This window comes from Miniopterus natalensis, chromosome 2 (assembly GCF_054644295.1).
Source record: "Miniopterus natalensis isolate mMinNat1 chromosome 2, mMinNat1.hap1, whole genome shotgun sequence".
Lineage (NCBI taxonomy): Eukaryota > Metazoa > Chordata > Mammalia > Chiroptera > Miniopteridae > Miniopterus > Miniopterus natalensis.
The window spans coordinates 66,043-93,977 of record NC_142082.1 but is presented as its reverse complement, the minus strand read 5'-3'; the positions used below and the strand labels follow the sequence as shown (position 1 = coordinate 93,977).

The 27,935-nt window shown below is 47.6% G+C and overlaps 1 protein-coding gene across 3 annotated transcripts; it reads left to right on the top strand.

The window, feature by feature from the left end:
• Positions 1 to 189: 189 nt before the first annotated feature.
• On the top strand, positions 190 to 27,257 carry FBXO25 (F-box protein 25). 3 transcript variants are annotated; one of them, XM_087814048.1, is made up of 11 exons: positions 190 to 1,101; positions 4,132 to 4,235; positions 5,144 to 5,193; positions 7,555 to 7,647; positions 15,502 to 15,595; positions 16,792 to 16,976; positions 18,399 to 18,578; positions 19,401 to 19,544; positions 21,202 to 21,228; positions 21,957 to 22,189; positions 26,837 to 27,257. In XM_087814048.1, the coding sequence occupies exons 1-10, from the start codon at positions 968 to 970 to the stop codon at positions 22,044 to 22,046; spliced, it is 1,101 nt and encodes a 366-aa protein (XP_087670174.1). In that variant the 5' UTR covers positions 190 to 967; the 3' UTR covers positions 22,047 to 22,189; positions 26,837 to 27,257. The 3 variants fall into 3 exon arrangements, with proteins under 3 accessions (XP_087670174.1, XP_087670175.1, XP_087670176.1); XM_087814049.1 differs by lacking the exon at positions 21,202 to 21,228; XM_087814050.1 differs by lacking the exons at positions 21,202 to 21,228; positions 21,957 to 22,189; positions 26,837 to 27,257 and adding an exon at positions 20,578 to 20,648.
• Positions 27,258 to 27,935: the final 678 nt, after the last annotated feature.

Below are 27,935 nucleotides of genomic sequence, written 5' to 3'. Positions count from 1 at the left end.
CACCGCAAGGCAGTGGGAGAGCTAGTATTCGAGGTCTTGCGCTCACCTGTTTATAAGCTTTATGAAGGTGATAGCATGTTTCATCTTTTTTAAAGCATAATTTTTATAACTGGAGTCTACTGTAGTGCCTGTCACCGTAGGCATAGGAAGCCTGCCAGGCACATCCAAAACTGAAACCGACACCTCTATCCCTCACCTCACACATCCAGCCAATCTGGCGCTGCTCCCTGCCCCGGTCCTTTTCCTAGGGTAGCTCAGAACACTGTCGTTTGTTTCCCTTGGAGTCAGTGGGAGAGCCGAGGGAGCACATAGGTAGAAGCCCTGATTGCGAGTGCCTGACCGCTGCAGTGTTTCTTCTTCTCGCTGTTCCAGTTGCAGCCACACCCTCTCACTGTTCAGAGGCCAGCACTCAGTAGCCTCTAGTCCTAACTATATTTTCTCCAGGTGTAACCCTGATTTCTTTATAAAGCTCAGGCGTGACCTAATCACTCGCCTGGAAGTTCCTTTCTACGCCCTAGGACCCCTCTGCCTTGACTGTCCTCCATCACTTCTCCACTCTCACTCCCAGCCCCTCCCACTGCTCTCATTTAGGCTTCAACCAGATCAAACAAAGTACAGTTGATGGACATGAATATGCTTCATTTGTGTTGCTTCTAATTTCTGCAGAAGAGAGTTCCATTTGGGGAAGGCACCCTGCTCTCCCTCTCCCTCTCCCTCTTGAGCTGTGAGCCTGGATGTGTCCTGTACTCAGCCCTTCGTGGCCTGTGCAGCATCGAGCTAGTAAGTCCACCAGTGCGCATACTGTCTGGTCATTTTAGTACAACTGAGGCACCGTTATCTTCACCGTTTTATCACCAGTGTCTAGGCAGCATACTTTTTAAAGATTAATGAATAAATGTTCTAAGTGAAAAGAAACTTGCCAATTACACATACCTTTTTAACATAAATCAACTGTTTTTGTAGAACTATGCCATTTCTGGGTCAGGACTGGAGATCCCCTGGATGGAGTTGGATTAAAACGGAAGACGGCTGGAAAAGATGTGAACCTTGGAGCGAGGGGCTGGACAGAGAGGAGAACCAGCACAGCGTGGACCACAGCACGTATGCCAGAGCTAAGCAGGGCACCATTTAAGAGCCTGCTTAGCATTTATGGTTTTATTTATTTTTCACGTTGCTGCAAAGCTCTGAAACTTGTCGTCTGGCTGAGATTTGCCCACACAGGCTGGTGTGAGGAAAGAAGTTATTTGTCGAAGGTCTGAGCCAGCGGGTTGCCTGGTGCCCACATGCAGCTGCTGCTCTTGTTCCCAAGTGAGGGCTCACTGCCTGAGGCTCACAGAAGCCAACACTATGGCACCAGCTTATGAGAAAAGAAAAGGCTTTGTTGTGAAGTCAGCCAGCAAGGATATGGGCAAGGCTTCAACCTGTCTCCTGGACCCAGGGTCCAGGGAAGTTTTAAGGGGTCACAGGGCACAGGCTGGTTTTCGGAAGCGCTGGCTGGGCAGGTTTCCGTTGGCATGTTTGGGGAATTTGGCTGTCCCAGGGTGACCCGACTGAGGTCTTGGTGGGGAGATGGCGCTGTTCACAGAGCTGTTGCAGGAACTGTGTGACTTGGTGAAGGAGAGGCGTTGGAGAGCAGTGTCTGGACACGGTCTGTGAGGTATTCGTGGCATTTCCCATCAGGTTTCAGGGCTGTGGGGGGTTCTGTGGAGGAGGGTGGAGAGACATGCCCATCTCCTGTGAGCGCTGGACTAGTGAAGGCGCCAGCGCTGGCATGCCGCACTCAACTCTGCCTGAGGGGATGCTCTGAGGCTTCCCCTTTGCATTTAATGTATTACAACTTTATTGCATCATTTTATTTACATCTCATTAGACATTCAATTTCCTATCCAGATTTGAATATTTAAGATTTATTTCGGTTATTTGGTTCTTGGTGGGCATAGCAGTGGAGGTGATTGTAAATCTGGGAGTCCCCGAGAACTGTCCTCAACTCTAGTCGTCCCAGATTTCCCATTAGTGGAATTCTCTTAAAAAAACATTATAAAATTGCAGGTCCCCCAAGGAAAAAAGAAAAGAAACTGCATTTTTGGTTCCCTTACAAAAATGCAAAACCAGTCTCTGGTCAACATGAGGGACAGAGAACGCATGGGATCTTCTGGCCCTTGAAATGAGAGCTGTGCTCCCGAGGCCACAGTGCCTAGACGAGACTTTCCTGCACTGTTATGTAGTTAAGTTGGTGTTTTTCTCTCAGGATCTTTAGTGTTGTTACAGCTTTCCGTAAAAGCCCAGATGGCTTTCCTTATATTTTTTTCTTCAGTGACCAGAAAGAAAAATGTGACTTAGAAAGTTGGCACAAGGTGAGACCAGTCCTGTGTGTTTCATGGCATTTGTGTTACTGCCTGTTCAATGGTGGTGATTCCATTTGGATCAGAAGGTCTGTCTCTGGCTTTGTTTTATGTCTGTTATAAACCAGCAGGAACATCGAAGCCTTGACATTCGTAGTAGGAGGAGTTGAAGTTCTTTTTCAGCAGAGATCCTGTTCTGCACAGAAGAAATGTAGATTATTTACAGTTTTTAAAATGGATTTCAGGTTGTGAAAGAGTGAAAAGAAATAAAATAGGCAAGAATGAACAAGCCCTGTATTTATTTACCAAACAAAAGGAATGAAAACACATTTGCTTCAGAAGAAATATCCTTGCAACTGCTAAGGACTGAAGTGAGGTGAGACATTTGGAGAAGCTGTGGAGGGAAAGCAAGGAAGCAATCCTGGGTCTGCAGTGGGTGAGGCTCACTGAGCTCCTGGAGAGCTCGGGAAGCACTGATAGGAATTCTTTGTGTTTGGTAGAATCCACGAGGAACGGACCTGGCCCTGGCCTTGGTTTGTTGGGAGGTTAGTGTCAGTCTGTTCACATTTCTGTTCACGGGTCAGTGATGGTAGGTTGTGTGCCTGGGGCTGAGCTGTTTGTTCTCAGTTGTGCGGCTTGTTCATGTAGGTGCTTAGGACCCTTCCTATTTCCTGGTGTGAGTTGCACCATCGCCCTTCATTTCTGAAGTTGAGGCTTATTTCTTCTCTTGGTGAGTCTAGCTAGGTGTCTGCTGGTTTTGTTTGTTTGTTTATTTATTTAAAAACAGCTCCTAGTTTCATTGGTCTTTTCTACTGTAGGTTTTTTTGTCTCTCGTTTATTTTTGCTCTGATCTTTATTTCCTTGTTATTTTCTTAGTTCCTTGAGGTGTAATGTTAGGGTGCTTATTTGAAAACTTTCTTGTTTCTTGACTAGGCATTTATCACTGTGAACCCCCTTGTTAGAACTGCTTTTGCTGCATCCCATAAGTTTTGGTGTATTTCATTTTCATTCCTCTCAGGGTACTTTTAAATTTCTTTTTTGATTTCCTGTCTGTCACACTGGTTGTTCAATAGCATATTGTTTAATCTCCACATTCTGTGATGTTTCCCATTTCATTCTTATAATTGTTTTCTAGTTCATACCATCGTGGTCAGAAAAGGTGCTTGATATAATTTCGATCTCAACTTTTTAAAGACTTGCTTTGTGGCCCAGCATATGATCTGCCCTGGAAAATGTTCCATGTGCACTTCAGCAGAAGGTGTGCTGTCTTGGTTTTGGATGGAAAATGCTGTATGTCTGTTGAGTCCATGGGTCTAACGTGTCATTTAAGGCCAGTGTTTACACTACATTGGATCAGGGATGAGGCAAATTATTAGTCATATCGGGTATCATACTGGCACATTAACTTTTTTCCAGAGTGTTTATACTTTGTTTATAATCTCCCTCTTTCAACAAAGCATCTTGAAGTCTGAAACTGTGTTGGTTGAGCCTGTCAAAACCTGTGGGACACTCTAAAACATGTTCAGCACTTCCTGAAATACCATTCTCAAAAGAACCAGGATAAATCTTAGGTTTCTCAAAACAAAAAGAATATATTAGACATCAGTTGTATAATATCAAATTGTGATGTGTTGCTTTGAAAATTAACTTCTTGCTTTCAGAATTTGACATGGTTTTTATTTTGATCTCCTAAATTGCAAACCAGATTTTTATTATCATTTTTAAAAATGAAAAGCCAAATGAAGATATCCCTGTAAAGATATTTTAACAAAACGTATCTTTATTTCAGACTCTTAAGTAGTGAAGATGAAGACCTATTCCCCAGTGAAGAGCATGGATATGCCCCCAAAAAACGGAAAAAGGATCATTTCAGAGATGACAGCAGTGCTCAGTGTAAGATTGTTTTCATTAAAAATTGTATGTTTTGCTTGAGTATGTTTGCACACTAAATTGCTCTCACATGCTCTTAGGAGAGGTGAGACGGAGGTGTCTTACCCAGAGTTCTCCAGTGTGGCCCATAGACCTAGTGATCAACCATTCTCTTAGTAAGATTTGCAAAAACAAAACAAAGATATAGTAAAACCCACAAAAGAGCCTGCACATCTGAGTGAGTGAATGAATGGTGGTCACCATCAGTACATTCCCAGGCAGTGAGGCCAAACCTGAGGGGTCATGACTTTGGACTTGTGTTGCAGGAGACGCTGCTGTTCAGAGCAGGACATGAACATGGTTAGAGCTGGGTTAGCACCTGGGTAGGAGGGAGGGGCCTGGAGGCAGCCACTCACCTGTTCAGTCCTGCTCTGCACTGTGCACTACCCTGAGCCATGAGAAGTGCTCTCTTGTGTTCATCTGCTGAGGGAAGACAGGCCTTGTGGGGGTAGTCATCATGACCCTTAAAGCTTTGGGATTTAATTACATGAAAAATTTACTTGAATTGAATACAGTACAGAAGTACTGACAGAAGAATAGAAGTTTTTATTAATTACATAATAATTTGTTAATAATTGTGTTTTTATAATGACTTATGTTTTCATATTACTACAGTCATTAGTAACACTAATTTTCTTCTAAGTTACCAAGAGTTTGTACTGTCTAAAATCATTTTTTATGTAGAGTTATGTTTCAGCACCTCTTAAATTGATGTTAGGAAACAAAGAATTCTGTTTACGTTTAACAAGTAAAAGCGTCTTCTAGCTGTACATCAGATAATTTAATTAACATGCGATTATTTTAAGTTCCTGGAAATCTTCATTTTGAAATGAATCACCAGATTTTAAAAACAAAGTTAATTTTTGTTCTAGGTTTTTATCGTGAGAAATGGATCTATGTCCATAAAGAAAGCACAAGAGAAGTAAGTATTCTCTTGTAAGTAAGTGTACATGTTATGTTGTTTCTGTTGACTGTAATATCTCATTAAATATATTACTTCTTTTGCAGCATCAAACCTGTGGTTCACTCTGACAGATGGAGACATAGGGGATCTTTGAGACAGTGACTCTTGTGTATGAGCGTGTGCACGTGTGTATGGTCAGTGCCCCTGGTACAAACCTGAATCAGCGGAACAGGGTGGGCCCCTAGGTAGTTTGATATTTCCTGTCCACCTCCCACCGAAAGCTGTTAATGCTGAGCTTCAGTGCTAGTAGGGAGCTGTCATAGGTCTCCTATGTTGGGATGGTGAGAACCTTTGTAAACCCTCATTTAACATGTCGAGGAGCTAATGGGACATTCGTAATTAACTATGTATCAGCCAAGAGCAGTTTGAACCTTTCCCCTCCTTTCTTTGGACAAGTTGGAGACATGTATGGTCCGCTCACCTCAGCCATGTCTTTCCTTTTTCTCTCCCTGGTATCTGGGAAGCTCACTTGCATTTTCAGTCTGAGAAACTCAGCACTTGCCTTATTTTGTAGCCACTGGGGGGAATAATTTAGGGAGTAATTGTTTAGTATCTATTCCGTTAGCATGAGTTAACTGTTCCAGAACTGTTAATAATGGATGTTCTGAAACTAGCCTAGCTTCCTGGAAGCTTAAGGATTAGGCTCTAAGGCAGAACTTATATGACCTGTTTGGTGACTGTTAACGTTGTTGAGTGGGCCCAAAAGGACTCTGGCCCTTAGCTCACAGTCTGATGCTCCGTTAGAAGACGTTTGGCAGAATCTAATGTCGTGTGAGCTTATTTAAGGCTTAAACATTTCACTTGTTCTGTGCCACCACACTGATTACAGAAAAGAGAACCAACGTAGTCTGTGGGTCTTACTTGGATCTGTGGATCCGAGGATCTGAGGAGCAAAGTTGTAGCCGGGCTGAGGGAGGGAGCAGGACTGGAACTGAGAGCTGCCCCTTCTTTCGCAACTGTCTCTGCATCATCTCTGCTGGCTGCTCACCTGGGTGGACCAGTTATCTCTGCTGCCTATCACATGGCTGACTGTGGCCTCCTGCAGCCTCTGAGCACCCACCTGCATGGTTCCAGGCCCCCATGAGAAGGGCAAGTGCATGTGGTTCAGACATGCTATTTGTTATTTGCTCTATGAATCAGATTTAATTCCCCCCAAAAGAAGAGGCTGTTGTGAGATGGGGGACTACCTGGAAAGGAGTCTCTACACCAGCACTTAGGGTTCTGTTCACTGAGAAGACATTAAAGTGGAAATACCAGCTGTGATTGAGCGCAGATTTTGTCTAATTAAGCTCTGCTTCCCCCACAGCCCCAAGGAAAATACTTTGCACATAGTACATTCAGTAAAAATATGTATTGACTGTTTTAAATAAATGAGTTTTGTTGGTTTGTGGACACATTAGGACTGCTCTTGGGGCTTGGGCACAAACCACAGAGCCTTTCCTGTGCGTCTTTTATCTGAGCCTAAGGCGAGCCTCCTCTCCTAGACCCTCTCCTGCCACTGCTGTGGTTTTCCGTGATTGTTCCCCAGTTTACCTGACCCATGACTCTGAATTGAAAATATCTTTCTATATCTTTGTGTTTCAAATACAAAGATGGAGTTTAAAGTGATGCCTGAAACCTAATGTACAAACCCATCTGTGCAAACCAGTTGGAATACAGGTGCATCATTAGAGAAAACTGTCTACAGGAGAACACTGTTTCCACTCTTAAAAACAATGACGTGTGTTCATTTGTTTTCTTTGACTCCTGGACCTGTGGGTCTAATTACCAGCTTCCCAGGGTGGGTGCTAGGCAGGCCCTTCTCCCGAAGTCATATGCCACCGCCTCCCGCCACTGGTTGCAGAGCCCCTCCTGCAGCCTTGGCCCTGAGTGTTGGGCCGACTTGCAGACCTGCGGGCAGAGGGGCCTTGTTCTCAGCCATGTATTTGTAGTGGACTTTTGACTGTGCCGAGCGCCTGGTGTCCGTGTTTGCTGCTGTGTAGGCGAGAATATTCCCACTTATTTTATGGTTTTAGGCCTAATTTGCCCACCCACCAAATGTGTTCCACAGAAGAAATGGGCGAGGTGCTTAGTAAGCATATCTTTGTCGTCTGTCCACAGTGGTGTGAGAGTGTCCCTGCGTCCTGTCCTGATGCTGCTTGAGTGACTAATCAGCATGGTGTGATTTTACTCAACTCTCACTAAATGTGTGCTAATCATAATGAAGAGAATGTCCTTTGCCAACATTTAAAAGCCATTGAGCACAGACTCACTTGCAGCAAGCATCCGTCCATTTGCCTGAGGGGCTGCCTCGCAGCTGACATATTGCTTGTCTTCCAGCGGCACGGCTACTGCACTCTTGGGGAGGCCTTCACCCGCCTGGACTTCTCCAGTGCCGTCCAGGACGTCCGCAGGTTCAGTTATGTGGTCAGAGTGAGTATCTCGCTGTGAGTGAAACACTCATGTTGCTTTGGGCAACTGCATAACCCTGCGCTTACTGGCTGTGTAGGAGGGGTTCAGGAGAAAATAGGCTGGTGTCGCTCGGGGGGCGGGCTCTGCGCTCTGGTGGGACCAGTCGGCCTCCCGCGCTTTTAGGAGACTTCTCTGAACCACATGTCCGTGCCTGGCACTGCAGGAGATGAGGGAAGCAGATGGTCCTTTGTGGGTTTACCTGACTCACCTGTGTTTCCTATTTCGAGTGTCCAGCAGAGCCCTGCTCCCAGGGAATGCAAGTGAGCAGAGAACAGGAAACTAGCACAGCATAGAGCTCACAAGAGCCAGCTGTGTTACCGATACCTGTGTAGAAGTTTGTATCTTGGCCTACATTCAAAAAGAAAGGCTCTTAGCCATGTACAGTTTGCTCTTACTTGTGTGGTTACCTGCTCTGTGGTTTCTTCACCTCCCTGCTATTACAGGTGAGCAGGAACTGATGGCTCCTGCAGCTGTTGGGTTTGGAAAGACTTTCCCTGTTGTGGCTTTTAGGTAGTGGAAGTGTTACTAGGAACAGGCTGATGGATGTCAGAGGGGAGGGGGTGGGAGGGACTGGAGGAAAGAAGGTGGAGAGATTAGCCCATAGACACAGCAGTGTGGCGAAGGCCAGAGCAGGGGACGGTGGACAATGGGGACCTCTGTAATAGTGTCAGCAATAAAAAAAAATCACAGTCTGGTTGTGATCATAAAGAATTTTCAGTCTAGCAAATAGGTAGACCTGCTTTTCTCTCTTACAGAACTGAAGCTTTTCTTTCTAAGGAAGGCAGGTTTGATTAAGGAAAACTGCACTGATGAGATTCTGTATTCTTCATTTTTCTGTGGTGGAGGGATTATGAAATGACTTGGCCGGGTTAGAATCTTACCGGTTTGTCAAATGACATCACTGGCATGTAGAATCTGTTTTTTAAGGACTCCCCCCATTGTCAAAGAATGCAATGCATATGTTTCCTGGGCAAAACCCCACATGGGTGTACATTTGTGCTTAGGGTCAAGGTTTTAGTACCAATTACAAAATATTTATCTTGATTAAAATTTTCCATTAATACCTGAGAGATAAAAAAGTCTTATGAGAACAAACTTGGGGAGTAGGTAACCTCAAGCCTGAGGCAGTTTTACCTGTTTAGTTAGGTCTTAGCTGGTTTCCTGGTTACCAGGATGGGTATGGGGGCTCCTTTGGTACCGAGCGGGGTGCTGCTTGGAGGCCGCCTCCTGAGTTCTGTGCAGACACATGACATGGGTCTCCATTGCTTAAACTGACACTGGACTTGGTCTTGTTGAAACTGTCAATAATTCAGTAGCCGGGAAGCACGTGTCCTCATGGATCTGTTTTACGGTGGATGTTCTACATGTCACTTTCATCGTCTTATCACGCTCGGGTTCATTCTTTGAGGGGGAGGGGAGCCTGGGTCTGGTTTGGAGGGTCTGGAGACGGAGTCAAGCTCCTGGCCACTGAGGACATAATGGACACCGGTGTCACTGATCCTGTCACCTGAGCTACCTGGTGATTTTCTGTCCTGTCCATGCCCTGCAATTACTTACTGAGGAGACTTTCTTCAGACAGCTTTTAAAATGGAAATGCCTACTTTAACCTCACTTTAGACAATAATACCTGTGAAATTATAGGTTTTTTTTTGTGCTGGTTGTTTTCTAATACATGTAAAATACAGAACTATAAAATTCCATGTATTATGTCTGGGACCCACGGAAGCTGTCCTACCTGTAGCAGTGCTGCGTTCACCTGTATCCCTCCTGGAGATCATGTCACCTCTCCCTCCTCCCTCTGCTGCCTCCTGCTCCTTAAAACACCCTTCACAAGCCACCAAAGTCCCTTCCAAACCCTGATTGCTGATGTCCACCTTCTGTTAAGAGCAAAGACCAACAGAAGCCGGCCAGCCCCCAGTGATGCTCTATTCAGGGCCACCTGCCTGCTCCCACCCCTCCCACACCTGCCATTCTGCTTCCTGTCAGTGTTCTCTTTCCACCTGTGGATTGGCTTGGACATCCCGCCCTGGTCCTCATTATCTCTGGGCGGTGGGGCCTGAGTGCTGCAGCACAGGGTTGTGTGGGGAGCGGCCTGTGTGTTCGACTCCAGTGCCCTGCAGCCCCGAGGGTTCTCACAGCTCTTCTCAGTCCTCAGCAAGGGGACTGCCTGTGTCTCATAACTGGTCTTAGCAGAGCTGTGAACAAGGGGTGGAGAAGCATTTTCTAAACACCTGACAGAGTTTTCCTGTCTTCAGTGGTCTCTGTAATACTTCCCTAAGAACTTATATGAAAATACCAATAGCATGTGTTTTTCAGTTAACGTTTTATACAAAGGACTTTCATTCATCTAAAACTAGCAACTTTAAAATGAGACTAATCAATAGTTATATGTAGTTTCTGAATAAAAGTTAGTATTATAAATGGTTTCAGCAGTGTTTGGGGAAGAGTTCATGGCAATGTCCTCATTCCTTGTGTGGTGCTGGCCATGCTGGTGTTGGACACAGGAGGGCGGTTGCTCCGCCCCACGTGAGCAGCCAGGTCCCGTGCCGGGTCCGCTGTCATTCCAAACACATTGTCAGGAAATTAAATTCCAGTGACACTTCCCACCTAACACTGGTCACATGTGTTAGGGAAACCACACTGACAGGTCCTCAGTGGAGAAGACTCAGGTTTTAGGGGCGTGGTCCGAGGCTGTCACAGGCCAGCTCCGGGTCACTGCCACAGGGACCTCTCAACATCACTCCATCTGATGGGTACTCCTGACAGAGTGTCCTGACCACAGGGCAGGACAGCAGCAGCCTCTGCCCGTCCTTGGCTGCCAGCTGACCATGTGCTGGTCTGATCTTTGTTCAGAGCACAAGCCGTCTGACTCCCTTTGGAGCAAGAGCTCGCAGAGCGGGGATGCGTTTAGCTCTGCACTGTGATGCCCCCAGCACCAGGACAGGCCCTGTGGAGGGAGTGCACTTGGCTCCAGGCTGCCTCTCTGCCCAGGTGGGGGTCACTTGTCTCCTCACTGCCTCACCTGTACCAGCTCCTTACGTTCTCCAGAGACTCACTGCCTTGGTTCCTTTAGTTCCAGAGCTGTGTTGCCAACGTTACTCGCTTTTGGAGTTGAACTCCTCCCTGTTTTCCAGGTGTTTCATGGAACCTTTAAACAACGAAGCGATGCAAACAACAAAAAGACACATTGACTAGACTATCTGGTTATTTGAAGACTTTGAAACTTTCCTAGTTTCTCGCAAGGACTGTGTAGCGTCGACAGCTTACTCCAAGGTGCACAGTGAGGAGCTAGAAATGGAGATTATCAGGACGGCCTGCCTGGAGGCGGTGGGTGGGGCTGGAAGGTACCCCTCTCTCATTTCTTTACTGAGGGATGGTGGCCTCCTCACCTCTGACGTCTGGTAGGACATGACACTGACGTCACAGGAGCCGGTGGAACACTGCTCTGTACCTGGCAGTACATTTGAATGAGCTCGGGAGGTGATTTAGACAAAGGGGAGCAGCTGTGTGCAAACTGTCACGTACCAAGAGACAGAGTCGACAGAGATGTCAGGTCTCGGGAGGAGCACCGTTGTCCTGACAACAGAGAAGTGCTCCTGTTAAGATTTTCATCATTTTATCAACTTTTCCTCTCGGGAATCCAGTGACTTGCTTAAATGTGTCATATGACATTTTAAAGTAGTGGCCAAGTTCAGGGAATCTTAGAATTCCCGTCCTGTTGCTCATCAAGCTTCCACTGGCTGTGTTGAACTTTGAAGGGACCCAGTTGTGGGCAGAGTCACTGTCCTGTGGTCATTTACTTCACGCAGGACCTGAAAATACCTGTTCTTCCTGGAATGAACAAAAGGATGGAGAACGAGCCCCATTTGCACACTTTGTTTTGTGAGTCGCCCCACTTCCTACCATCAAGTGTGCTCCACAAGTTCTTTTGGCAGCTTGAACTGGGAGGCAGGACCGTCGCATGATCCCATGTTGCCGGATGTTTACTAAACCTGCAGGCACCTCTCCTTTGCAAGAGAACTTGGTCTTTGGAAATGAAGCAAGTTCATTCTTTATTGTAAAACAGATTGTTCACGAGAGTTCCTTAGCACAAAAAGACATGTTTAATTTTTAAAGAAACTTTTTTACTGTTGAATCAAGAATTGGCCGCTACCCCAGTCATTTTTCCCCTTAAAAGTGCTGGGACGAAGTGCACCAGTGAGATATGTTAATGCCCTTGAAAGTGAGGGGAAAGGAGGAAATCAAGACTCCACAGTGTGGGACCTGCCTACAGTCGAGGGAAGTGCTCTTCAGCCAGCTGGTCAGCTTGACCTCAGCAGGTCACATGTAGCTCTGATGTGTTTGAGAGAAACAACCTAAGTTGATGGTCGTGGTGGGCGGCTGTGTTTGGCTGGTGTGAGCACCATGGCTATGGTGGAGGGCAGCCTTTGTTCAGTTGATGGCACGCCAGCAAAAGCCAGTTCTTTAGGCGAGTACCCAGGTCACTTAGGGATTCAAAATGTTGTTAGTCAGGGTCTGGAGCACCCAGGACCCTCTTTGTTTTTCTTCAGCTTCCAGCATGTTTATCCTGTCACCTTGGAGTGTGACTCAGCAACCAAGAATTCTTTCATCAACACTAAACTTACAAATTGTGCAGCAATTCAGTTTATATAAACTTCACCAGTCTTTCTTCTTTTATCGATTATCAGAGAGAAAGAGGAAGGGGGAGAGAGAGAAACATAGATTTGTTGTTTCGCTTATTTACGCATCATTGGTTGATTCTTGTATGTTCCCTGACCAGGGGTCGAACCCACAATCTTGGTGTATCGGGATGACACTCTAACCAACTGAGCAACTTGCCAGGGCCTAAAATAATGTTCTCTCTGCCAGTGCTAGGAGTCGGTAAATAAGGCAAGAGTCACATGGGCTGTCAATTCCCAGGAGGGTGGAGAAAAGGGACAATCCAAGAAGTAGGAATCACGTCTCACAGACCATCTGCGTGGCTAGTTCCCAAAATGGGAAAGTCGTTTTTAATGCAGCCTGACTCCGACTGTGGTGTGATGTCCTGTAACCTTCGGCAGAGGCCCAGGGGTCACAGGCTGTGGAGTCATCAGACTGTCAAGCTCTCCCAGGAATAAAGCACCTGCAGAGCTTGTGACCAAGGTTTGGGCATGAATGGTTCTGCTTGGGCTTCGGAACATCTAGTTGAGAGGTTTCCGCTAGTGTAGAGTTTAGGTCACATTCATTTATTTTTTCCTTTCTGTTAAATGCAGTAAAATTGAGAAAACTTTCTAAAATGAAGTAATCAAATGTCAGATCATTGATGCTGTCATAAACTACTCACCAGGCACTGACTGGCACATGATGGGCAGAAGACACCTGGCGGGCAGACGGTGCAGACTCTGGTACCACCTGTGTTCCTGTCCTGGCTCCACGCTTTGAGCTGTGTGACTTTCAAGCCATCTTCTTCATCTCCCTGGTCCTTGGTTTTCTCCTTTGTGACCTGGGTAGTAGCACCTGCCTCCAAGGGGTGTTTTGAAAGTTAGATGGCTGATCACGTCGTGTCCTTCAGACAGCCCATGTTCATAGTCCTTCTTGTTTTTGTTCATCGTGGGTTTAAAAACCTAGAGGAGCTTGAACAGTTGAACTGTCTGTCCAGTGAAGGATGCACTTCCCGTGTTCTGTAAGGCTAACTAAAAATAGAAACCAGCACGTCACTCGTCACCTGTCTACACCTTTCTGCCAGCTCCTGTCACCGTCATAAACATAGGTGTGGTTCGAGGCTGTTCAGGAAGTACCTTGAGTCCCAAACGATATGGTTTCATTTAGCTTCCATTTAGTTCTGGCTTTATTACATGAGCATCAGAGATTTTGTCCTGTAAGATCTCTACTTCTTTGCAGTGTGTTACATTTTCCTTTGTGGCCATTTTCTTGAGTGATTTTTGTAAATATCCTGTTGGCAGAAAACTGCAGGGTCTCTGTTTGAAGGGTGTAACTTTTCTGCTTATCTGTGAAACAAGGCGATGGTTCTGTTATTTACCTCTCCCACACCCTTCCTTAAAACTTTCAAAGTTAAAGAGAGATGTAAGAATCTCCTTCAATATTTGCATTAATTTTTATTAACTCTCTAAGAGATTATGTTTTGTATATCCAAATAGACGCTAGTATCTGGTTCTATTTTCTTTGTAAATTGTTTCTTTTGCCCATTTATTTTAATTATTGTTTTAACCTAAAATTCACCTGGTCACCTGCTAATAACACCTCCACCCCCGTGTGCTGAGTTTGCACTCGGGTGGGGTCCTGGGTGGGGCCCACCACCCTCCTAGGTCCCTGGGTCACTAGCTCAGACAGCCATGCTGACCCCTGCTGTCTAGCGATGTCTTTTTTTTTTTTGAAGGAGTTTTACATCATGATGTTAGAAACCTGTAGTTTATGTTGATGGTGGGAGGGACCAGCCATTGGAGCCGCAGTTCTCAGACTGGGGCTCTGTGACCCTTTCACTGTGAACTTAGACTCCAAAGAGATCCTGGTTCTGTTAGTTATATCTATGAATCTTTACCATATAGAAGTTAAAATACTTTTAAAAATATTTCTGTTTATTTAAAAACAAAGGTGGCATTTTACATCTTTGCAGACCTTAATGTGTGCTACATAGAAGACCCTCAATCCTCAGGTCTGCCTCGAGGTTGCATGTCATGAAGCCCCCGAGACACATCATCACACACCTACGAGGGTGAGAGTAATGACAGTGTCTGGTCCCACTAGTGTATCAGTGACACTGGAGAAGCAACTTTGACTTTGGGTTCCTGGGCAGCAGCACTCTGAGAACTGCTGCATTAGAGTAACTCTAGACTCTGAGAGTAACTCACTTCTTGGGTGAGAATAGGGCTGTGAAACCTCCCTTTCCTCATCCCTTTGAGGAGCAGAGTAAAATGTGTTTGCAGGTTCTGGTCTGTTTCCCTCATGCTTGAGTGTCTGAATCAGAGGCTGGCTTGGGGAGGTTTTGGTAATTAAACAACTCACACAGCTGGGCGGTGAGTCTCTTGAGCGTCCATCCTCAGAAGCCCAACGGGCTGCAGACACATCTCAGGCACATCGAGGTCCAGCCTTCATTAATTCAGAATTAATCTCTGAATTCTTTGTCTCTTATTGGTTCTAAACGTAGGTGGGAGAGAAGGGGCATTACTCAGCATTGTCATGATGGTCAGACAAGGACATTTAAGGACACATAGCTGATAGGGGAAGGATTAAGGAGTAGGACTGATGCTTCAGCCGTGTGTTTCTGCAGGAGTGTGGGTGGGCTCTCATCTGGTCTGGCCAGTGCGCTGCAGGGCCGTCTGCAGTCACTGCAGGTGGGGAACACTCTACCTAAATGTGTTAGAAGTGGCCGAAGGATTTTCCCCGAGACTACATGTGATTGTCATGGTTACAGTGCTACTGTTGACCTCAGCCAGCATGGCTCTGAGCATGTGAGTCAGCGTCTTTTTTCCTCTGGAAACAGCGGAGGCAACGGGGAGAAGTGAAGGAAGGATGAAGGCTCCACTTGCAGACGCTAGGAGGCAGTGTCACCTGCAGATTCTAAAGTACCTGTAAGGCTGCCAGACGTAGCCAAGGTTGTGCAGGAATTGACAGGAAGATGTGAGTGGATGTTTCAGACTCAGGTCAGGTTGGGCAACACCAGCAGCCACACATGTGGCTCAGGGACGGCTAAGTAGGAGAACACGAGGCGCCCGTCCCTCCTGTCACTTGTTCTCCACTGTGCTGGCTGTCGTTCACTGTGTTTATGTTTCCATGTGAAGTAGATTTACGCTTAGCTTTTTCCCTCTTTCTTTTAAGCTATTGCAGCTAATTGCAAAATCCCAGTTAACTTCATTGAGTGGTGTGGCACAAAAGAATTACTTCAACATTTTGGATAAAATCGTTCAAAAGGGTAAGAGGATGACCGATCTTTTTCATCGTCTGAATCTTAATGAAATTTAGTGTAAGGAGAGGGATTTTCTTTTTGGTCCCCCAGTCTGAGTGTTGTCAAACAGTAGTGTCTAATAATGTGATAGTGTCTACACAGTTGTACGGGGTCCCTCAGGTCTTCATTCTCAGTGACTTGTTTACTTTTTTAAAGTTTCTTTTGCATACGAGGGGATCTATTATAATAAGAAATACTTTGTTGTAATATTCTAACAAAAAAGAAAAGTGGAAAGATACTTTACCTTTTTATGGTTAGCCAGTCACAGGTCACTTTAGCCGTATAATGTTTGTATTATCATGAGAATTGGGGCTTAGTTGCTTTAGCATCAAATAAACCTGTAATTTTCTTTTAATTTAACATTTATATTGATTGATGGTGTCTAATAAGTGGAACTTTTATGCATATGCAGGTAGTCCTAAAAAATGTATACACACCTTAACAGCTTATAGCTCAGTTTTGAAAATGAAATGTATTTTAATAAATACTGCCTTTATAATTATTCAAAGTGTGTGTATACGTTTTTGGGGACACCTTGTATATGAGTTTGTGACTGTGTATGGCCATTTTTAAACATCAGTTCTTTTTGTGACAAAATATATATTTGACCCCCAAAAAAAGTCAGGAAACATTTAAAAATTTTTTTTAATTACATCATATTTGCAATATCTCAGAAATGCCAATTTGGGGTTGCAGTGAAATTAGATTATTGTTTTTATTGTGGCAAAATATTCATAGTATAAAATTAACAATTTTACTTAAGCTTAAGTGCAGAGGCATTAAGCACGTTCACACTTGTGCTACCATCACCTCCATCTCCAGAACTGTCTCATCTTCCCACTAAACCTTTGTCCCCATTAGGCACTCACTCCACCCTCTCTCACCCCTGGCACCACCATCTCCTCTGTCTTTGTCTAGGTCCTCACGCAGGGAGAGTCACACAGCGCCTGTCCTTCTGTCTGGCTCCTTTCCCTTAGCATCGTGTTTTCAGGGCTCACCCACGTGGCAGCATGTGGCAGGACTTTCTTCCTTTCTGAGGCTGAGTGACAGTCCGCTGTGTGCATGTACCACATCTTATCTGTGAATGACACTTGGGGTGTGGGACTCGGTCCTTTTTAACAGGTGGATTGTGCCCATTGTAGTTTTGCTTGTGTTTGTTCCAGTTCTTGATGATCACCAGAACCCTCGGCTCATCAGAGACCTTCTCCAAGACCTGAGCTCCACCCTCTGCATCCTCATTAGAGGGGTGGGCAAGTCCGTGCTGGTGGGGAACATCAACATTTGGGTTTGCCGCTTAGAAACGATCCTTACCTGGCAGCAGCAGCTGCAGAACCTTCAGATGACTCAGGTATGAATTTATCACGAAGGTCATGACCTCTTCTACAGATTGTCACAGCTCTGGGAGCGATTCTTTTCCTTACCCTTCGTAGTGCTAATCAAGTTGGTTTAAGGTGTATATAACCAGAGAGCCTCTAGTGGGCTATAGTTGCTGCTGGGAAGGGCTGATTCTGTGGGCGATGAGGCAGTATACTACTTCACCTTTAAAGGAAATTAGGTTGTTTGGGCTCAAATGACATAGTAAATCAGGGCTCCGTTCCTGCATAGTTCTCCATCCCCTTTGCTGTTGCTTTTGCAGGATGAGCACTCCCGTCCTTGCTCTCTCCGCGTGGGGGTAGATGCACATGTTGCTGACAGGGACTGAGCTGATGCATATGGCAGTCATGCCGTCACGTCCAGAACTGTCCCCATGGCAGGCCCCATGTCACGCGCAGCCCAAGGCCCTGGAGGAGACAAATGGGGCCTTGACGCCTCTGCAGTGTTTCTCTGATGCACTGAGAAAGGATTTCCACAGCGAGCACGGTGACAGAAGCCATGAGAGGACAGAGTGAAGGCTCCCTGTTCCCATTCCACACCCCATGCTCTTGGGACCAAATGAGGCATTAATTCCTCCACTAGTGTCCCTGGTCCAGGGGCATAGAAGAGAAGAGGCACTAGATGGGAGCCAGCTGTGTGCAGGGCTGATTGTCTGGCCAGCTGGGGAGACTTCTGCCTGGGCAGGGGTACGGGGCAGACGCCCAGCGACAGCAGCAGGCGACGGGCCAGAGCTGGGTGGGACCAAGCAGATATCTACTGTCTGTCCATAGGAGGCTCTTGCAGACAGTGAGGGACAAGGTATGAGCCTAGGCTGGCCTTCTGTCCCCTGTATGGCACAGGCCCCTCTGACTGCCCTCTGACCAGCATACACATGGTGTCAGCTTTCCTGAGGGACAAATGTGTTCACTCACCAGCTTCTGTGAGGGAGGGTGTGGCTCATAAATTTGAAATCACAGAGATTTAAGCTAGTGGGGACCTCAGTGACAGACTAATCTATGTCCGTGGACAATGGGCTGTCCCGGGCCAAGAGCAGAGGAGCCCAGAGCCCATTGCACAGCCTGACCACATCTCGGTGGTCTCCTGACGAGTCCTCAGCACCTGACATTTCCCAGGTGTCCCCTGAGTGTCATTGTCCAGTAAATGAATCTCGCTCGTGCAGACGGGTTGGGGAGGAGCTGTCACCACTGAGCAGCCTCATGCCACTCTGGCTCCTCCTCTTGCTGGCTGTCCCTATGTGGCCAGCACCGCCTTGGCTGCGGAGAGAAGGGCGTGGGGTCACTGATGCTGGATTCACGCACCACGGAGGATGGGGTTCAGGGAGGTGTTAGACCAGTCTCCTTGGCTGTTAAGATTCTGGTGCCTGAGGCGGCCGTGGGTCCTGTCCCGGTTCTCGCAGGTGAACCAGGGCCTCACGCTCAGTGACCTGCCCCTGCACATGCTCAACAACATCTTGTACCGGCTCTCCGATGGCTGGGACATTGTGACCCTGGGCCAGGTGAGCCCCATGCTGCGCACGCTCAGCGAGGACAGGCGGCTGTGGAAGACGCTGTGTCAGTATCACTTTGCTGAGAAGCAGGTGAGTGTGGTGGTCCCTCCCAGCCCCACAGGTGCAGAGCTGCAGCATCGGAAATAATCAGAATTTATGAAGATTGCTGTGGTTTCCTTCCATAGCTTGTATGGTTTATTTTTTGTGATACTTAAAAAGAACTGTGAGTCTAATATAACCCAAAAGGAAACAGAACAGGACCCAGTTTTCTTCCCTGTGTCGAAAGCGTAGTGTGTTGCAGTCACCGGCTTCCTGTCTTTTCCCCCGTATGGTGAGTCAGATTCAGTCCACTTGTGTCCTCTATAGTCTGCCGCCTCCCTGAGCCTTGGTTTCTCTGACCAGCAGGCAGCATGCCGCTCTCCGCTTCCTCCCTGCGTGTATTCCTGCACCGTCAGACCCAGCACAGCCGCCAGGCCCCTGCTTTCCTGCCTCCAGGGTTAGAGCCTGTGCTGCCCTCTGACCCTCGGGTGTGGGGTGAGGGCAGCCCCCGTGCCCATATCAGATATAGGATGTGTGTAACTTACTACGTTCTTAAATTTATTTTTCCATTACAGTTGACATACAGTATTATATTAGTTTCAGGTGTCTGGCTTAGTGCTTAGACCTATTTTTAAACTTAATAGTATATCATGGGCATCATGCCAGATCCAAATACTTAAATCTGTGTATGGCTGCATGGGTCCCCTAGTAGGGACACGTGGTGTATTTGATTGGCCCTTTTGATTTGATCCAGGTGAGTTTAATTCCAGCAATTGAACATGTCATGCACTACCTGCCTCTTTTAATAGTTTTGCACCTAACCCTACGCTGTGAAAACCATCCGCTGATTCTGACAGAACTGCGTGTGTCCAGTTCTGTAGACACCTGATCCTCTCGGAAAACGGTCACGTCGAGTGGAAGCTGATGTACTTTGCGCTGCGGAAGTGCTACCCGGCGCGAGAGCACTACGGGGACACCCTGCACTTCTGCCGGCACTGCAGCACCCTCTTCTGGAAGGTACCACCCGCAGGGCGTGGGTGTGCAGGCTGGGGCGGGGCAGTTCTCTGTACTTTAACCGCAGTGGTTAAAACATGGGAAATTCTGTGTGATGAGAGGGTGATGGGATGTCTGTCACCAGACACCGGGCAGGGGTAGGTTCATGAATGCAGAACGTGTCCTGTGGTTTGAGTCAGAGCTGTTGAAAACCAGACGTTAGACCACTGCCCGCCCTTGGATGACTGTCCCCCTGTGGTGACTGCAGCATGTGGGGGCATGTCCCGAGGGGCGTGAGGTGGGCAGGCCTGCCTGGTGCCCTCAGGCCCCCATCCTGGGCGGATGCAGCTTCCTGGCTAACGGCTTCTCCCACCCTTACCCTGAGAAAGAGGAAGACCTACCTCCGCTCATCTGTTTCCCCAGACCTGGCCTTCACCCCGCAGCCGTCCCGGCTGCCGTCTGGAGCTTCTACGGGACTGTCCCACCCTAGGGTGCCTCCCAGGGCTTCTCTCAGCTCCACACATGAATCAGAGGCTTTAAAGTAAACATGCATTTTCTCATTTGGTCAACACTTAATCAGACACTGACTGCTTATCAACAAGTCTAACTCAGTGAGAAACCTAAATGTGGACACTATCTGTGGCACTTTCCCTGTTCAGGGTATTAGGAACCCTCCTCCCGAGACTCCCCTGTTCCTGCCTTACTCTCCACTGTCTATGTCTGATAAAGACAAGTTCCCCACGCTCAGGCAAACTGCTTCACACGTCAGCTTCGTCTCTCCTGGAACGCTGTCCATGGTTTGCCTTGGGTTAGGGTTAGGGCTAGTGCTGAATGTGCTCGGTGTGATATTTCACTGGGAAAAGGGTGACACTGGGAAGGCTAGTGTGAGCCTGACCCACGGGCATCCTACAGGCCCACCCGCCCCTTCCTCGGGGTGGGGCCTCGGCCTTCTACCTGTAAACACTACAGTTGTTTGTTTAGTTCTGTGCGGCTTAATGACCTGAACACCTTTTGAGAAATGTGTCATTGGGTGACACTGTCCTTGTGGACATCACAGATCCGATGATCCAGCTGCCAGCCTGGACAGCGTCCTGCACAGAACAGTGGGAGGTCAAGTCCAGCACAAGGGAGAGGACACAACCCAGAAACACGTGGTCAGGAGGCGACGAGGCTGCTGCTGGCGCCACACTCGCCGTGTGCAGCAGACTCTGAGGATAGAGAGGCCCTGAGGATAGTGGATCCCTCGCTGTCACTGCCACGCGTGGTCATCCTCAGTGCTGGGCCTGGTTCCCACGTGAGCGGAGTTTCCATGGTGGCTGATGGGACCACGACAGCCGCGAATGACTTTCCACATTCTCCAGGGTTAGCTCTACGTGGAAATGTCAGCTCTGCCTCGGGTCCTCCCAGGGAGCACCCCGAGGGTCAGGTGTTACTGCACTCGTGGCTGGTCAGTTGAGACTCAGAGGGAAATGAAGCGTGGGTCCTGCTCTGAGGACTGTCTTTGAGGGGCGTGTCGTGGGGGCATTTGCTGGTGTCTTGCGCTGTCAGTAACACTGTTACTGCCCACGTGTTACCTGGTGGTTTCGGTGGTTGTCACAAATGGCGTGTGTCAGCCAGCTCCTCCTAACCTGTCTCCTTTCCTTCCCCCGCTCTCCTTCCGATCTGTCTGCACACCTCCGAGGACTGCCGCCTTGCTTTGCTGTTCAAGGTACCCGCACCTCTCCACGCGCCCGGCTCGAGGCTAACCCTGCCGTGCCTGCCCTGCCTGGGACCCTGCGACACCCAGGGTGCAGCCTCCGCTGCCAGGCGCACGGCCTGCACCTGTGACTTGCAGTCAGACTGCAGCCGTCGGGCTTATTTCAGCCACCACAAAAGGGTTTTCTTGAAACACCTCAGAGTCCTGCACTTGAGCGAGAGGCCAGCCTTAGGGGAAGCTCCAGACATGCCCAGTGAAGTTCCTTCTGGTAAAAGGCACTGGACAGACCTGGGTGGTCATGTCCCAACCACAGCCACCCAGAGGCTATGCTGACGTGACGTGGCCTCTGACTACCATGGGCTGTGACCTTCAGGCTCCTTGTTCTCTTAGGTTCACCAGCCTCCTCACACTAAACCCATTTTTCCTGTTCAGTGCAGTCCTGGGCCTTCAGTTGCTGTGGGAGCACAGCGGGGTTCCAGGGGCAGCCGGTGGGGAGCATGGCCAGGATGAGGGCGGCAGAAACCCCAGAAGTTTCCTTCCTCTAAGCAGGGCCAGCTGCCGGGGACGGACTCTGGGCCACCTGTCTGTCCATCTACTAGAGCAGAAATCTGCTGGGAGGTTTCTGTACTGAGACGGCCTGTGCCGTTTTCATGACTCTCCTTGCCTTTGAGACGGGTCTGTGGGCCGTTTAAACGAACAGCCGGTGTCCGATCTGGGTAACCCTCTCCCTCCTCCCACAGGACTCGGGACACCCCTGCACGGCCACGGACCCTGACAGCTGCTTCATGCCCGTGTCCCCACAGCACTTCATCGACCTCTTCAAGTTTTAAAGGGCCCTCCCCCATCATCTCGTCAGAGCTGGGCCCATGGGTCCTTCTGGAGCTGCAGCCAGTGTTCCTGTGACTCAGTGCTGCCTCAGGCCGGGCTTCAAGCTGGGACGAGTAGGAGCTGCTCTGTTCATCTTTGAAAGGCGGTAAGGGAATCCAGGTGAAATCACTTCAGCTTCCTTCTTTAAGAAGTTATTTTCTTCTGAGCATATAAAAATTTGAAACTGCGTATTTACAAATATGGTTCAAAAAGGACTCTGGGTTTTGAAGCCTGTGTTCTGTGTTGAGTTGACAGTAACAGCCATTAACATGCTTGACTGTCACACGATATTTTCCTGGTTTTGCAGTAATTGTGGGGGGCAGGACGATTAATCCTTGTAAATACATTGTACAGAATGTTTATTTTTCTTAAGATGTATTTTAACCACATTGGTTGTGACCAAATGACTCTTCTAAATGCAGAATGACCCTAGGGAAATATTTGTATGTCCGTTATGGTGTTTAGCAATTGGGTTGTGAATTGTGCAAAGTGTTTGTGACCAGCAAAGGTATGAGTTGTGTGGCCGCCCTCCAGGCCACAGCCTGAGACTGTGCAACGTGCTGCCTGGGCACTCTTGGACAGACGCCGGCCGTCTGGGTGTCCTCAGCAGCCCTGGGGAGGGACAGACAACTACTGAGAATGACAAGTCAGCAGCGGCCTGGGGCAGCCTGACTTCTCTGTACTGAAACTGCTTTTATAGACAATAAATCATGTTTACTGACTTCGTCAGTTTTGCATCTTGTTGAAAATGTAGTGTTAGTGATTTTGATAACATTTATTTAACACTTTGAAACCTTTAAAAGACTGCTTTATTTTTAAAATAATGTGTGTCCATTTTAGAAAAGTTCTATAAAGGTGTATAAAAATAAAATCAATTATAATCTTGCCACCCAAAGGAAACTGCTTGCAAGAAAGAATGTGGACATCACCCCTAGGTAGCCATAGGGAGAGAGTCACTATTGTGTGTTTTCATCTGTGCTTGGAGTTAAGCCTCCCATGGAACAGTAAGTAGCATCTTTGATGCCATATTCATTTCATAACCAGTCTTTTCCCCAGAAGCATTTGTGGAAACATGGTTTTTATTGGCTACGCAGTATCACAGAGATGGAACAGTCTGCAATCTGGTTGTTTCTGGGTCTTGCTGTTCACAAAGTAACCCTGTGATAAGCATCATTATAATAAACTTTTGTGCACTTGCTTATCTCCATGAGGTAATCTATAAGTTGAGAAGAGAGATTGAGTCAGACAGTTTTTAGGGATATTTCCAGATAGTTCGTGAGAATGAAAATTGTTACATTCTTTCTAAGAGATTGTACATTGAATGTGACTGTTCACCGTTGAATGTGACTATCCCTTTGCTGTTGGTGCTATTTTAATTAGCATGGAATGGGTTATGAGGATTAATGTTTCTGTTGCATATTTAGAGGCCATTTGTTTTTGTTTTTAGTTTTGTTTTTGTTAAATTACCTGAAGTGTTTACTTGTTTTACTTTGGGGGTTTTGGACTATTTTGTATTAATTTTTTCTTGAAAGGATATTAATCTTGTGAAGTCATAGTTTTTGTCCAGAAATAATGTTACAGTGTCAGTAGAGGAGTCCAGCTCTTCCGCTGTGGTAGGAAGTTTCCATATGACACAGATATAATTAGGTCCTGTACCACAATGCACTTGGGTAGGGTCAGGGTCAGGGGTCAGAGATCAAGGGTGGGAGTGAGGGTAGGGTTTAAAGTTAGAGGTTAGGGGTAAGGGTTTTTGGCTTAAGGTTGGGGTCAGGGTCTAGGGTCCGGGGTCAGGGTCAAGATAAGGGTAGAGGGTGAGGGTTAGGGGTTAGGGTGAGGGTAGGGGTTAGGGTTTAGGGTTAGGGAGGGTGAGAGTAGGGGTGAGGGTGAAGGTTAGGCTTTAGGGTTATGGGTTAGGGTTAGGGTTGTTAGAGTTAGGGTTTGGGTTAGGGTAGGGTTGGGATTAGGGTGAGGGTTGGGTTAGGGTTACGGTGGTTAGGGTTAGGGTGGTTAGGATTAGGGTGGTTAGGGTTAGGGTGGTTAGGGGTTAGTGTTAGGGTCAGGGGTTGTTAGGGTTTAGGGTTAGGGTGGTTAGGGTTAGGGTTGTTAGGGGTGTTAGGGTTAGGGGTTGGGGTTTAGGATTTACGGTTGTTTAGGGTTGGGGCTAGGGGTTAGGGGCTAGGGCTAGGGTTGTTAGGGTTAGGGCTAGGGTTGTTAGGGTTAGGATTCTTTCATCCTGCATGGAGATTCAACTGTCGATGGTGACCACACGATATTTTTCTGACTTATCATCTATATGTCTGAGTCCATTTGTCCACTCAGAGCAGGAGTCTCACAGGGAGGAGCCACTCCTTTGTGTCTGTACCAACTTGTTCCCCCTCACCGTCTGATCCTTAAGGAGGAGCTCCTTGTTCATACAAACTCCACTCAGTACACAGAGCTAACTATGTTATGCCCACCCATGATCTAGCATGTAGAAGGTGGGCTCCCACCAGGCCACAGGAGGGATGTGTGAAGCCAGAGGACAGGGGAAGAGGTAAACACTTCTCACCAGCCAGGAGTATCCGCTGTTGGCTGCATCTTCATCTTCTGTGATCTGGCCCTCATGAGGGCCAAAGTGCAGACTCACCGGCAGATCTGTGTATTTATGCATGTAAGGGGCAGACAATAGTATTTATGCATGTAAGGGACAGACAATAGTGAGGGGAAGGCCAGGGGAGGGGAAGGGAGCGGGCTCGAGGGGTAAATGGGAAAAAAGGACATCTCTAATACTTTCAACAATAAAGATAAGTTAAAAAATAAGAAACAGATAAAACCAAAGCTTGAGGGACTCAGTCACATTTCACCCACAAGGGTATGTCACCCCAGTGGGGTATCTGGAGACACTGTGGACTGGCTCCCCATCTACGGAGAGACATAAATTCCCAGCCAAGAGTCAGAGGCATCCCTGCTAGTCTCTGGGCTGTCCGGGCAGTGGTCCTGTTGCTTGAGAACCACAGCAGGGTCCCTTTAGCCCAGGGAGACAGGGGATATGGAGCTTTCCTCGTGCCCTGAGGGCAGACCTCCCAACAGTCCCAGATGCCCAGTCGCAAGGAGGGTGGACATACTCCCTGCTTGTGAGCTGGGCAGCCAGGCAGAGACAGCACCTCTGGCCCCGGGGGTGAGCCCTGTGGGCCTTGTCTAGGAAGATTAGAAACTGCCAGGTGTCCCTCATTTTCCAAGTCAGAATATTTTAGGCTCTCATTTATCCAGCATCATGTCCTGTTCAGACCCTCACAAAGCAACTCCAACAGAAATGTGAATGTTAAAGAGCAGCCCCCCCCCTTCGTTCTTAGTTCTCTTGACCCTGACCTGTAGCCTAGGGTCTCTCAGCCCTTAACCCTTAGCGCTACCTTGAGTATTTCAAAAAGCTCAAAGAAGTTCATCTGAGTTTAACTACAGACGCAAAGGACGGAATAGAAAGTGAAGAAAAGAACATCCTTCCAGCCAAAGGGCAAAGATCTCTCTCCCCAGCCTGGCTGGGTGTGGCTCAGAGGTCAAGCGTCGACCTAGGATCCAGGAGATCACAGTTTGATTCCTGGTTCAGGGCACATGCCCGGGTTGCAGGCTCGATCCCCAGTCAGGGGCGTGCAGGAGGCAGCCAATCAATGACTATATGTCATCATTGATGTTTCTATCTCTCCCTCTCCCTCTCCCTTCCTCTCTCTGAAATCCAGAAAGATACATATTTAAAAAAAAAAAACCCAAAAAGTCTGTCTCCATTGGAACTAGTGACCGAAGAGAGAAAAGCTGCGGGAAGGGCCTTGTGTGATTTCACAGTGTTGCTGGGTGTATGGACGTTGTCTTGCAGTCCCCAAGGTCCCTAGTGCAAACTTCCCTGGTCCATGACCAACTCATCCAGTCACGGGAGTGGCGAGTGCCTAGTGGCTCTTGAATACTCCACCCATGCCTGCACAGTGTGGCAGTCTGCAGAAGGGGGGGGGGGAATTCCATAGTTATGAAAAGATGCAGGGAGGAAAGAGACCACAGTTAACCTTGTCCTTCAAGCCACAGTGTTGAGGACGACTGGCTTTATTCTTTTCCTGCAAAGAGTTTGGCATTAAACACTTCCAGATATAGGTTATCAGTTGCCAGTTTAAAGAGCTAGCCCAGCCCGGCCGGCGTGGCTCTGTGGTTGAGCATCAACTTAGGATCCAGGAGCTCGACGTTCGATTCCTGGTCAGGGCACGTGCTCCGGTTGGGGCTCGATCCCCAGCAGGGGGCGTGCAGGAGGCAGCCGATCAATGACTCATCATTGATGTTTCTAGCTCTCCCTCTCCTTTCCTCTCTTTGAAATCAATAAAAGCATATTAAAAATAAAATAAAGAGCTAGCCCAGCGATGTTCGCTACAATGTCACTAGGGCACAGGTGAAGAGAGGAGGTTCTATTTCCTGTCCTAGAAAGTGATTCCTGTCTAACGGTTCCTGTCCAGTTTTGAACCCAGTGACAAATGGAACAGTGTTCCTGGAGCAAGGAGGCCTGCGAGAGTGTAGGTTAAACAGACCACTTGGGCAGGCGAGGCCTATGAAATCGTAACAACACATGGGTGATAGGATTAAATGGCGGGAGTGTGGGTGCGAGGGTCACAGCTGTGAGCCGAATCCTTGGGGATCAGTGTGGTGGGTCAGTGTGTGCTGCTTGTGTAGGAGGCTCTCAGGGGCTGCGAAGCCTGATGGTCATCCTTGCTCAGTTTACGTGCCTCGGTTTCTCTCACAGGCTGTCTGAAACAACCCTGAGGATCCTGAATGCTGAGCGACCAAACCTTATATGCACTCCCCAGACGGGTCAAAGTCTAATTACAATTGTACTCTGGAGTCCCTCTGAGGCCCTTGCACATCACAAGGGAGATAGATCCTCAGTCACCTGAGAGTGTCTGCTTGCACAGACTGGAGGGAAGACATGTCTCATACCTTTGGTGCCAGTTCATCTTCTCCAGGCGTTATTTTAGTTTTAAGCTTGTAGTTATTCTCTTTTAGCTAGAATTACTGCCTCGCCCTCCCGATCCTGGACAAGAAGGGAAAGTAAAGCAGCCCTTTCTCCGGCCTGTTGGGAGCTGGTGATGTGTCTGGACATGGTCCACGTCACCCGAGGGTCTGAAGTCAAGGACTCGACCCTCCCCACAAGTTCCCATGAGGAGCCGAGACAAAGAAATTACCACGGTCTGGGCTCACGCAGGAGGCAGGGAGTTTACTCTGAAAGAGTGTTTATGCAGCCTTGAAGGCACTACTTTGTATCACCCTCACCTCATTACCAATTGTCACTTACTATATACTAAAGGCATTGAAGCCATTTGGGGCTGCTCCTTGTCAGAGAGCAGTCCTCCTGATCCCATAACTTTGTCTGTCTCTTTCATTCCCACCGCTCGAACACCGGCCTGGTGGCCAGAGGACAGACGGTTTGAGCAATTGGAGTCTTATGGTTTGTAGCCTTTTCCTGAGGCAGTATTTTTCACTGACAAAGGTTAATTTTCACATTAACGTGTTGTCTTTTGCATCTGAGGTGACATACCTAACACATGTCTTTGCAAAACAAAGTAATTTCCAGGCCCTGAATGCAATAGAGCAGAGACCAGGAATCTTCTCATTGTTATTGATATCTTCACTGCTGTTAACTATCCTGTACTCACCTATGTAAAAGAAGTATGTGTTTGTCATTGTACTTTTTATCCAATCGCAGAGGTTTCCCTGCTTTGCTTTCTCCCACCTCCCTAATCTATCACCAGTGGATTGCATGTATGCCATTTACAATAAACTCACAAAAAATCTTCACAGGTTTGAATGATTTCTTACATTGGCATTACTTGGTGCAGTCCTTA